We start from the raw sequence: 13,423 nt of genomic DNA on the forward strand, positions 1-13,423 counted from the left end.
TGAGATTTATCAGTATCTCATGTTGAAATTTTAGAAACAATATTCATGGTCAGCAGCAACTTATTGATTTTAATAGACTCTATTTTTGCCTTAATTTAGAAATCATAACAATAAAAATTGTTTTCTTAACAGTGTAATATATGCCTAGAAATGCAACATTTACTATAAGAATTTGTGGCTTCAAGAAATTTTTTACCTCATCTAATAATTTTGTTGCCCTGTTAATGAAGACAGAAGTCAAAATTTTAATCCATTATTCAGGCTGTAGGAAGTATAATTTGAAGTTATTAGAATCATGCACAAAATAATTGTAAAATCATTTTTGCTTCCTATTTAGCAAACACCACCTGAAAGCGTGGGGTGCTATTGAGTCACAAGATTACAAATACCAAGGGCTGATTTCTCTATCTAATGAAGGCAGACGTTTTCATTCCCAGTGTACCTTTTTGTATGCATTGCTATAATAGCATGGCATATAATCTTCTTGTCTCCTTGATATAAATGATCTATGAGAGTCATACCACATGGTTACATATGGTAGTTTTATGGTTGGATAGAAAAAGTGAATCTCAGATGTCTATGAGAAGGCCAATATATTGTAGGTTGTTGGAAAGAATGAGGGCTTACAGAAACTGTTTAGTTCAAATATCACATAATTTTCTTGTTCTATGAATCCAGGCCAATAGTGAGCTGTATCCAATTTCAACCTGTATCAAATGCTGAAAGATATTTTCTCAAGGAAAATAAGAAATAAGGTGACAGACACCTAAGAAAATGCTGTGTTTTGAAAAAGCAACAAAATATTCAGGAACTTTTATTTGTAGGGAATGGAAATAAAATATTCTCTATAAAATCCTGGACAACGTGTCTCAGGATGTTTTAGCTATTTAGTTTTGATGATTACCAATAGTCTTAGTCTTCCCTCATGAAACTGTGCATATTAAACATAAAATATATATATATATATATATATATATATGTTAAATACAATTGTGAAGTATTTATATTAACCAGAAGCTGCTAGTAAACACTATCTTTATTCACCAAACAAGACTATCATTGTACAAATAACAATTTAGGAATATGGTATAAATAATAAATCATAATTAATATTTAAATTTGTGAATTTAATCTTCAAAGTATAAAAAGATTCTGAAGACAAAAGTTTACAAAATTATATTTTCCTATTTTATCTGCTGGAAATTTTATGAATATGTTACTAATATTAATTCATTTAATTATTTTCAAAGGCATAGTAATCAAGCCAGCAGATAATTGAATTTTTTGGCATTTTGGTTATGAATTTTACAGACTAACTTTCTGTTATGTTCATCTCCTATTTATCAAATGTTATTATATTCATTTTTCCTGATTTAAACGGGGCATTTTACCTCTGAGCTACATCCCCAGCCACCCCTTTTCTAACTTTTTGTTTTGTGACAAGATCTCGCTAGGTTGTTGAGAATCTCACATTTGCTGAGACTGTCCTCAAACCTATAATCTTCCCGTCTCAGCCTCCCAAGTACAGACATACAATACCATGCCTGGCTTCACTTTTTATGAGAGAAAATCATAATCCATAGGAATGGAGTGCAAGCAATTATTATTTTGTAAAAATGATATTGGGGAATGCGAATAATTTGATCCCAGATATATTTTAGAGATGAATTTGTATAAATGTGTATAATATGTATGTATATATGTATTTATTTTGCTCTTTATGATAAATCTACATAGACAGTATTACATGACATTTTTTCCTACTTGTTCAAAGTATATTTTTTTCATTTGGGATTTCATCTTACTCAATTAGACAAATTTGTGTGTATCTAGAATAAATAGACAGTTCTAAGTATATGTATACTAACCACTAAAGTTTTGAAAAATGCTTGCTTATATGAATGGCTTTTATTGAATCATTAACTTGTGTTATTATACCAATGTAGAGATACAAATAGTTGTGCATCATCAGCATCAGCATGACAGATAGTACTGTCGCTCACTAATATGTCCCCTTTGTGTGCTGATAACTGGGCTATATATTTCTGCCTCCCGCCAAGCATGACTTTAACATGAATGGCAATGTAAGTGGCATGGGCTTCCAAGCCTCTGCCATCATGATTGCTCACACTTAATTCCTCAGTCTTTTTTTTTTTTTTCTTCCCCTTACAAGACTTTCAAGGTCACAAATTGAAGATGGCAGCTTATGTTGCAATGATTCTATGGTGTACACTGCCTTCTACCAATGACCTTGAGCAGCTTTATATTGTTAAATGATAAAGAAACCTCCTGTACTTTACAGCACTGAAATGCAAGCCGACATATAAAAAAAAATCTATATTGTAAAAATTCAGCAGGAATAATAAAAAAAAAACTAGTTGGTTAGTTGAAAATAGAGAACATTGAAGTTTTTCTTTGTAAGGTTCTTTCACCATATGATGCTTTAAAAGAAGAAATAAGAAAAAATCTTTTGTACCTTAAGATAAAAGTAAATTTCAATGTCTGAATCCATAGGTTTAGACATCATAATAGCATGGGCCCCTATAAAGAAAAGAATGACAACTTAAATGATAGATTTTTAGATCTCTACTAATTATATTTTGTTACCAATTAAGAAAAAGAAAATTAATCTAAATATTTAGAACCTAAAAATCAAAAGCAACCAATTTTTTTAAAATCTAACTTTATAAAATAAGGCTTATCAGGTACAAAGTATTGATTAGAACAGAATATTTTTAAGTAACTTTTATGTTTAAAAATATGTCATTTGTTCCAGAACATTTTTTACCTATCTTACTCGATGAGGTAATTTCGAAAATGAAATTGTTATTTTATGTGCTCATTTGTATCATCATCTATTAAATAGAGAGGATTCGAATTATATTCAGAGTATCTTGCTAATTAACCTGGGTAGTAGGAACTGGTCTCATAGCCTACTGAAAGTTTCTGGGATATTACCCTGTCTTAAGGTAAAAGATACATACAAACATATAAATTATGGATGAGATAAGGCTTACCTCTAATCTCTCATTGGCACAACAATTATTGAGCTCTACTGTATAATTCTGACCCTAGGAACCTAATAAAAGACTTGAATATGGTCTGAGGTGGACAAGATTGAGGGATTTATCATGAAGGGATATGTTAATTAATTAAAATATGGCCCGGGGACATGCAGAGAAAATATATACCATTAGGTAAAGAGGCATGTTTTGCTTTCTATGTTTTAACAAATATTCATGTGCTATAACCTAGGAGGTATTTTGAGGAAAGATGAGAAAGCAAACTAGCCAAGAAAATATGGTTCAGCTCTTAAGGACTTTCTGTTACATAATATACAGTTTACATGTTATCAGGAAGATGATATTGTAAAGATATAGTCTTATGGAAATAGTTTATCTTCAGGGATTCAGGAATTTAGTAGAGTGAAAGAATAACAAGGTTTCTATTGGAACTGGTCATGTAAAGGATACTTAGAAGTAGGACTGGAAAAAGCAAGAGTCCTGGAAAATATAAAATAGTGTGAAGTTTATATTCATTGTTTCAGCACATTAAAATTCTCACAACAAATTTGATTAATTTTGGTACATATGGCAATGGTTTACTTTTCCAAATATTTTATAATAAGAGATCATAAGTATTGAAATTAGAGCAGCTAAGTTTTGTTTTTATATATTTCAAATAAGGAAAAATAAGGTCTAAAAATTGGAATTCTACTGCTGAAAAACTTCTTTCAAACAGTGACACAGTTTCCAGATTTATTGCTTTGCTTCTGTTCAGTTTTCTCTTCTAAAACTCCATTTACTATGGTTTCAGTAAAGATTCAGTCCAGGCTGAAACTTGGCATATCAAATAGAAGCTCTGGAGCAATGGTTGTTTTTACCAATTTTCCAGAAGATTGATTTAGATTGTTTTATGTTGTATGACTGTAAAAGAACGAAACAGAAAAAGCTTGATTCTGCCTGTGTTTTAACTGCTATTTTTTTGTTACTATTACAAATGACACAAACTGATTCTGATATATTAAATAACATTGTGTTAAGCTTTCTACCAATAAAATAACATTTTATATTAAGAATAACTATTTCCTTCTTTATCTTTCCTTTATAAAATCTAGAGGCACATTTTGACAATGAGTATCTCAAGATACTAAGTGTAATGTCTGACTTGAATTAAATCTTAGACCTGTAGATTTCCATAGCCTTTATCATAGTTTGATTGAGTTACCCTTTCTAATTAGCAAACATATCTAATTAGAAAATTTATTATTATTATTATTATTATTATTATTATTATTTATTTATTTATTTTTTGGTGGTATTGGGGCTCCTGGAAACACTTCTACCTCCGGGCTACACTCCCAGACCTATTTTTATACTTTTTATTTTGAAAACAGGGTCTCTTAAGCCAGTGTGGCTGGCTTTGAACCTGCGTGATCCTCCTGTCTCTGCCTCCCAATCGCGGGGATTACAAGCCTGTGCCACCACACCTGGCAGAAAAAATATTTTAATACACTAAAACAAAGTTGTCTTTACTAAAGCTTTAATTCCTTATAGAGCTTTCAATTAAAAGTAGAGTATTTGGTTAAAAAATTGAGCTGGATGGATTGAATGAACTGATTTGGTTATGATCTGTTCCACAAAATGTAGTATGAGTTAAGTACAGTTGGCAGTTAATACAGACCTTGTGGACAATATGTGGGCTTGTTGCCAAAGTTGAGAAACATCAGAGTACCGGTCTGAGGAACACTGAAAACAAAATCAGAAATAGGGGAAGGGCAGCAGACAACAACAAAATAAATTTGGTATTGAGTTAAAGACTTTATGGATAGAATTGTTACATACATCTTTCTCATAGGTAGAAGTTAGCTTATGGTATGGGTACATTTAATTTCTCTATAGAAAGACAATAGGGGAACAAGAATGAAGATGCCATCATGCACCGACACCTTTCAGGAAGAATAAAAGATGGCGACTTAAAGTTCCTAAAATTCTACCCCACTATTAATGTGGAATGTCATTTTAGGAAATGGAATTACCTGGTTAAATATTAAATGGATATTAAAATCTTTTAAACGTGTACAATAATTGCCTTGGCTAATATCCTATGGATGCACAGTGCTTTTGATATATTGATATGCTTTTGACACACTAATTATATTAACATTGAGAAGTATCCAAGAGGACATTTAAAGTAATCTCTGTAAAATTCAATGAATTATTATGATACTATTAGTATTTCCTGGTGTGGTAGACATATCTCTAATCTTCATATTCTGGAGGCTGAGACAGGAAGATAACAAGTTTGAGATCAGCCTCAAAATATTTTTTTTTTATTTTATTGGTGCATTGTAATCATATATTACATTGAAATACAAGACTTTAGAGGATATACAAGCACACATCATCTAATTAGCCCTCATCCAGCCCCCATCCCATCCCTTCCTCCTTGCCTCATGGCAGGCTCTGATGCCGGCCTCACTGGCCCCAGCACTGGTCTAACCCCTCGGCAGGCTCCGATCCTGGCCTGGGAGGCCTCAGTAGCGGCCTTGCCTCATGGAAGATTCCGATGCCAGCTGCTGTCCCCAGCACCAGGCTAACCCCTCGGCACAGCCTCAAAATCGTAGCAAGACCTAAAGCAATTTAGCAAGTCTATGTTTCAAAAGTTTTAAAATAAAATAAAAAAGGGTCAGGGATATATCTCAGAGAGATAGAATGCTCCTGTGTTCAATTCCAACACTCCTCTAAAAAAACTAATATACAATATACATTTATTACATAGAGTTCCTAAAATATTAGTATGTACATTTATAAGATATTTTCATAAAATATTGATAATTCACATATTCAATTGGGGTTCCTGGAAACCCTTCTACCTCCGGGCTTCACTCCCAGATCTATTTAATACTTTTTTATTTGGAACCAGGGTCTCTTAAGCCAATGTGGCTGGCTTCGAACCTGCACACTCCTCCTGTCTCCGCCTCCAAGTGCAGGGATTACAAGTGTGTGCCACGATGCCCAGCAACACAGCATGAATTTTAAATATGCATTCATACGGCTGATGAACCATTAAAACCCAATGGTACATTGGAAAAATAACTTTATCTATAGCTAAGTACTCCTTAATAGAATCTTATTCATTGGGCAGTGGTTTTTTAATCTTTAAGATTAAATTTTCCAGAACTCAGTGTTCTGATCTATTAAATCACCTCACCAGTGGGTGGCAGGCACCTGTTGACTGATGAGGCATGACCTCAGAGTGGCCTACTTAAACTGCTTGCTCATTTTCCATCTTTAAGATGTGTGAGCAATTCCTTTCCCTTTTTTACTTACAAATGTTAGTTTTTTTTCTCTTCAATTATCCATTCCTAAAAATATGTTTAAAATTTTAAAGATACTTTAAAAACAAATGTCTGAGTTATTTATTTTTTTAAAGGACATTTAAATAATGATGCACATTCTGTGTTTCCAAAGGGAGACATTTTACAATTGGGTTCACATCAACTGACAAAATTAAAATTCTATTTTTCTTACATGTTTGGGACTTATTACTTAGAAAAATTAAATAATATGGTTGGTCCCTGATTACCTACCACCTTTTGTGTTTAGTTGAAAACTGTGATGTAAAAGGACAATATATTTAGATAATTTATTTGGCCTTTCAGGTAATTTTCCAATGACTATCTTAAAAATCATGAAGGATGATGATTATAAGTCTTTTAAGTTTGATAATGTCTAAAAATAATCTTTCTTTCTCTCTCTCCCTTTCTTTCTTTCTTTCCTTCTTCCTTTCCTACTTACTTTTCTTTTATCTTTATTCTTACTGTGTGGCTTCTTTCCTGTGGGGGATCCTGTGGAGAGATATTGAAGTGGACTTCCTAGTTCACTTCTTTGCTTCTGTTCTTGTCATATATAGACAGAGTTTGGCTCTCAGTTCCAATTCAATAGCCATTCACTGAATGCCTACTGTGCAGATAGCTATAGGTTCAGGGTGCTGTGCTAGTGAGACAAGTTTCCTGCTCACAGGGAATCCATTAACTTATAGTCCATCTCTCTTTGTACTTTTAAAAGTTTTCCTTTATTCTATCATACTTGAAATGCTGTTTTATATTAAACTGTAGATGACAATATCTTAGTATTTATGAACTTCAAATGCCTAACATTGTGGATGTAAGATTTACTTCAAATATTTGGTTCAATGTAAATCTCATTAGGCAATCTAGTTGTTTAGCAAATGAACTATTAAAATATATACACATTAAACAATAAGTGAGTAAATTTCACAGTTTCTTGCTCCTCAGGGATAAATATGGTGATTCATTTTTGAATGTACAGTCATATACATCAATACAAGGATTCAAAACTAAATTCCTCTTTCACTCACTCTCATTCAGTGATTATTATCTTCACCTAACACACAGTCAACAGGTGAACAATATTTAAGAAATTTTCTCAGGTTGTATAGTTAATCAATAATACATTTTATATTAAAATCCAAATGTTCTTCTTTTGGAAGCCTAATTTCTAGGTAATCAAACCTATTAGTAATTGAAAACACAAACTATGACATAATTTAAGCTAAATTGATTAAAATATTTTAGATTCTAAATATATATATATATATTATCAAAATTCCAAGACCCAAATATTTTAATACAATCATGGTCAATATATTCAAGGTACTTTGCATGCCAAATTTTATATATATATATATATATATAAAACATTCAATCCCCTGATAATATAATGGTGGCAGTGAATTTAAAATTGTAATCCATGAAAATCCTGACCTCATACAGGTTTAAGGTAGATTTTTTGATTTGACATTTTAAGTTTATTCCATAAAAATATTTTAATTATCAAGGTTTTCTTTTTTATGTATTGAATAATTCAGTTAGACCTAGAGATTTCTAAACATAGTTGGCCTATAGAGAATTAATTTCCAGTTTTCATAATTCACTGAAAATTTTAAATTCTGTCTCTCTTAGTATGATCTGTGTTAAGGAAAAAACAAATTCAAAACAAGAGTAGGTAAAGTGTTATATTCACACAATCATGTTATATTCAAAAAATCATGTTATAGTCACACAATCATGGCAGAAACTGGAAGTTTTCCCTTTTGGTGAGATTTTTAAAGGAAAAAAAATATGTCCCAAGAATATGCATTATATTTATATTTTAACATTTTATATAATTTTAAAAATATTTTATATATAATATAAGCATATTATATGTAATTATATATATATGTAATATAAGCATACATCATAGTGGTTAATATAGCACGAGTTCCTTTTGTGAAAATAACTAATTTGTTTTCCTCTGGTAACTAAAAAATGCATATATATCATAGCACATAGAAGATAGAATTTAAAACAGGTATTTTTAAAATGTGCTGTATTCTACTGAAATCATAATTGATTTCCCTTGTTTTTCATGATAAATAAAAACATTAAAATATTTTCATCCATATGCATCTCTGTGAAATTAAAGATACGAGAGAATGGTAACAAAAGAAATATAATAATTTAACAACTTGTTATTGGGCTGTGCAAGAGTTATGATTTCTTAAAGATGTTTATTTTTTTATTTATTGGGATGGAACCCAGGGGCATTCTATCTCTGAGCTACACCCCCAGCCCTATTTTTTTCTTTATTTTGAAACAGCATCTCACTGAGTTGCAAAGGGGCTCAATAAATAGCTGAAGCTGTCCATGAATCACGATCCTCCAGTCTCAGCCTTCCGAATGTTGGGTATAAAAGTGTACACCACCATTCCCAGCTTTTAAAGATATTTCAATTCATGAAAATATAGAATATTCTTAAATGTGAGAAATTTTATAATTGCTATTCTCACAAAGCATGTAAGGAATATATAGACAATTTTAATATAATTTGCATTTGTGATCCTATTGTGTAATAAATCTATAAAATTAATTTTAAGCTTTGGTATTCTAACTATTCCCCCTACTATATCAAATAATTGTACTTTCATTTAAACTTAGTTTTAATTATTGATTTACATGCAACTCTATGGAATATAGAGAAATAGCACTTATGGACATCTTGCTACTGAGGTACTAGTAGCAAGGTTTTACCACTTCAATTATAAAATCTTTACTTCCCTTAGGTCCCTTTCAGCTACTGCCATCTGTCTGTCTTGGGTACTCCTTCTTTAATGATGAGCACTCTGTCAGTCAGTGTTATAATTTTTTATTTCAATCACCATAAATTTATAAAACTCAGGGGAAGAATAATGTATGTACTCATATTTTTGTTTTTTTATGATGCTACAAGATTTCTTCTTTTGTCTCTTGTTCTTTGTTTGAAGAACTTAAACTTTTACCTAACACATCTGCTGTAAGAACACATGCTCTTAGTTTGTTCTTTTCTAATAATAAATTTTCCTTTGATTATTGAAAAATAGCTTCACTTGATAAGGATTCATGGTAATTTTTTTCTCTCAGTACATGAAAAATGTGCCACTCTCTAGGGCCTCAGTGATTTCAAATGAAAAATCTATTTTCATTTGCATTTATGTTGTCAGGTGGTATGTCATTGTTTCTGATGCTTTCAGACATTTTTCTTTGCCTTATCTTTCAAAAGTTTCATTCTATATGTTGGTATGGGCTTGGGAATTTTCCTATGTGAATTTTTTCTCAGTTTCTTGATTTGGTATATGCATTCCTTTTGCCAAATTTGGAATGTTTCTAATGACTCTTTCTTTGGATAGTCTTTCAGCCCCATTCTCTTTCTCTTCATCCGGATGCTAACTGAACTGATATTGACCAGCTCCTTATAATCTCATAGGCTCTTAAAGTCTATTAGAATTCTTTTTTTTTTTATTTCCCATGTATTTTCTTTCAGTTGTTCAGATTGTGTGGGTTCTATTGCTTTAATTTCAGACTTATTGTTTATGTGTTCTGTAATTTCCACTGTACAATTGAACCAATCCAGTGAGATATTATTTTGGTAATTAAAATTTCAATTTCTATAATTTTGATTTTTATAACTTCAGTATTCTTTTAAATAAACTTTAGTTGTTTCAAAAATATTGTAATGGTTTATTAAAATATTTTATGATGTCTACTTGAAAATCTTTGTCAGACAACTCTAATATCTGATTCATCTCAATGTTAGTTTCTATTTTATTGCTTCTGATTTAAGTTATAATTTTCTTGATATTTGGCATGACCAGTGAATCTTTTGTCATTCTTGGACATTTGGATACTATTTAAATCTACCGTTCTAACTGGCATTGTCCTGTTTAGGTGTTAACACACATGTTCTAGCTCACATTTACAGTCTATGGTCCTTAGGAAATTTTATTTTCATGGAATTTGTGGTGCTATTTGGTCAGATTTACTAGTTGGGTTACACAGATCTCTACTTATGTCTCCTAAGAGAACAAAGAAGCTTCCTTTGATGAAGTTGCCTAGTGGTCCAGGTTGAGTAAAAGGTTCTCTAGCTCATTGGAAGAAGTACTTCAAGGACTGGCATAATGCATCAAAAGGAGCATAAGTCAGCAAGATTCTTAGGGATACTCAGTGAAAATATGTGCTGTGTGATAGAAAAAAGATTTGAACCAAAGCATATATCAGCACAGAGTACACCAATCAATGTGGGCCAAGTTAAGCATTGTGTAGCTTACAGGTGCTTTTTTTTTTCTTTGGTGGTACTGGGGTTCCTGGAAACCCTTCTACCTTACGGCTACAATCCCAGACCTATTTTATATAGATTTTTTTTATTTGGAAACAGGGTCTCTTAAGCCAGCAAGGCTGGTTTCAAACCTGTGCAGTCCTCCTGTCTCTGCCTCCCAAGAGCAGGGATTACAAGCGTGCACCACCACACCATGCTTACAGATGCTTTTAAGCTCAATGTCAGCTCAAGTTTAAATAAGGTTCAACACATGCCTTTACAGCAGAGATCTTTTGACCTGCCAATATTTTTTGTTATCTTGCAAGAACTGAATACAACTGAACTCACTTTATTCATAGTTTTTCTTGGCTTTGTCATTGAGACTTAGTGAAGGAAAGCTGTTTTAATTACCATCAATATCTACCTCAACCAAAGTATTGTACTAGATCCAATTATTTAATTAGAATGCTACTTTTGAGGACACTAAAGAGTACCTAATTTCACTTTATACTTTGATTTTAAAAAATCTGATAAAATATTTCAACGTATTTAAACCTTCCCTTAAACTGTTTCAAGAAGTAAGATTTAGATGTGTGGCCAAATTAAATGTGTACCTTTTTGTGCTAAAAAAAATCCATTCTCAAAAAGTACTGACTGGCTCTAATAATGTCATTCACGATTCCAATATTTTCTCTTTGCAGCTTTAAGGGACAATAGAATCGAGCTGGTTCGCGCTTCCTGGCATGAATTGAGTATCAGTGTTAGTGATGTGTCGCTCTCTGATGAAGGGCAGTACACCTGTTCCTTATTTACTATGCCTGTCAAAACGTCCAAGGCCTATCTCACTGTTCTCGGTAAGTGCAAGAGACTAATACCTTGTGGTCACAAAACAAAAGACATAATGTATACTGTTTCAACAACATGAGACAGTAAGAAAATACATTTTGAAGATTATATTAATAAATGCAATTTATTTTATCTTCTGCCATACTATAACAAAAGGAATTTAAGAATCACTTAGTTGTTTTCCCCATTTTATAAATAGTCCAAAGGAGGGACAAAGATTTATGTCACTGACAGAAGGCACACAGCCATTTTGTTCCTTAGTCTATCTTCTTAATTTCCTATTAACTTCCTTTACATCAGATTACCAATATATTGTGTGCATTTTGATCCTTTTATGAAGTGGTAGAATAGAGAACATAATGAGTTCAATTGTCTCCTGGGTGCTTCTTCACTCTGTCTCAGAAGTCAGTGATGGGGGCCTTTCCTAACAACCTGTGACTGTCAAAAGTGACCCCTTTTGTGTACATCAACGTGTTTAAATGGCTCTGACATTTCCATGGGTCTTCTTTCCTTTAAAATTTGTATTTCCTAGATTCTGAACTAAAGTGTATAATGCCACTTATGCATGCAGCTTGTAGATTCTTTGTGCTTTGTTCTCTAAGTATCAGGCCATTTTTCCAAAGGTTAAAGTAACAGGAAAAAGCAATACATTCATAGAGATTCAGAGGAAATAAAGTTACAGCTCGAATCTCTCTGTGATTCCACAGACATCAGTGCACCAATCAGCTTAAATTGGTGCCTTTTATTGAAACACACCTGTGTACTGAACAAGTTAGACAAATTTAAAGATTGATTTTTTTTCCCCTCTTAGCTTGTCTTCCTTTTTAGATAGATAAAGGCCTGATGCTGCATTTAAAAGGACTAATACATACTCTTCTTTTGGGTGAAAATATTAAAGTTAATCCAGTTAATGAACTGGTTTCCTGCATAGGATTATAAAATGTGATTTGCTGCAAGTCCCAGTAGGACCATTTTATACAAATATTCACAAGTTTGCCATTAAGAACAAAATAAACCCATGAAAATGGAGTATTTCAGGATAACAACGGCCTATGGTTACTGTATTATTTGTAGAGACACAACTTGAGACTGAAAGAACATATGCCTGCTGAACTCAGTTTATTAAATGGTGATATGACATAGATTTTTTTTTTTAAAGCAAGAAGGTAATATAAAGGTGAAGGCAAGAAAAAACACAAGTAGCTATTTAATGGAAATATGTTGAGCTTTTATCTTTGTTTTTCTTTGTATTTCTCATATTGATGTTTTTCAACATTCTTAAATTTTAACCTTTTCAAAACTGAATTAAATAGTCCAGTAAAAGAGGCTTCAGCGTGCCTTAAATTTGAATGATTTTTAAGATATTTTAGTAACATGCTATGAAGAAAATGGACTCATATTGCCCAGAAAATGTATACTTCCTATTTTTGAATTATAAAATAACATAACATGTTTCATAAAAATGCAATTGCATTTTATTATATAAATAACAAGAAACATTCTCTACTTTAGAAGAATCTGAAAGGTCAATATAGGTGAAATTTCAATGAATCCCTTATTCTATAATTCATTTTCTTAAAGAAAGAGGATAATACCTTTATAAGCTTTAAAGATTAGGAATAAGGAAGGAAAGGTTCTATTTTTAGTAAAATCAGATGCTATTTTAGAAAATTTCTCATAATTTTCTAAAAATTTTGTGAGTTTTTCGCCAATGTAACCTTACTTCTAAATTCCTATGGTTGTATATTTTAGGGTCTAGTGAGTGGTTGCTTTTAAGATTTACAGACTATTACTGTAGGTAAATTTTTACAATTTAATGTAAAAGGCTACTTTTAACTATGCATTTTAGAAGTTTTCCAGATACTACACACACACACACACACACACACACACACACACACACACACACACACACACCTGAACCCATTTATTTTATTATA

The 13,423-nt window shown here is 31.8% G+C and overlaps 1 protein-coding gene across 7 annotated transcripts in view; it reads left to right on the forward strand.

The window, feature by feature from the left end:
• Positions 1 to 13,423, forward strand: part of CADM2 (cell adhesion molecule 2) — a gene marked incomplete at both ends in the record, with an annotated part of 1,088,291 nt that overhangs the window by 921,283 nt on the left and 153,585 nt on the right. For 6 of the 7 annotated variants that reach the window (XM_080696702.1, XM_080696704.1, XM_080696706.1 and 3 more), the window contains one exon: positions 11,339 to 11,491. The exons of the other annotated variant lie outside the window; for it this stretch is intronic. In XM_080696702.1, the coding sequence (XP_080552828.1) occupies positions 11,339 to 11,491 (153 nt within the window). The remainder of the gene's footprint in view (positions 1 to 11,338; positions 11,492 to 13,423) is intronic. 7 annotated transcript variants of the gene reach the window in all.

The sequence above is a fragment of the Muscardinus avellanarius genome (genome assembly GCF_963383645.1).
Source record: "Muscardinus avellanarius genome assembly, chromosome: 5".
Classification (NCBI taxonomy): Eukaryota; Metazoa; Chordata; class Mammalia; order Rodentia; family Gliridae; genus Muscardinus; species Muscardinus avellanarius.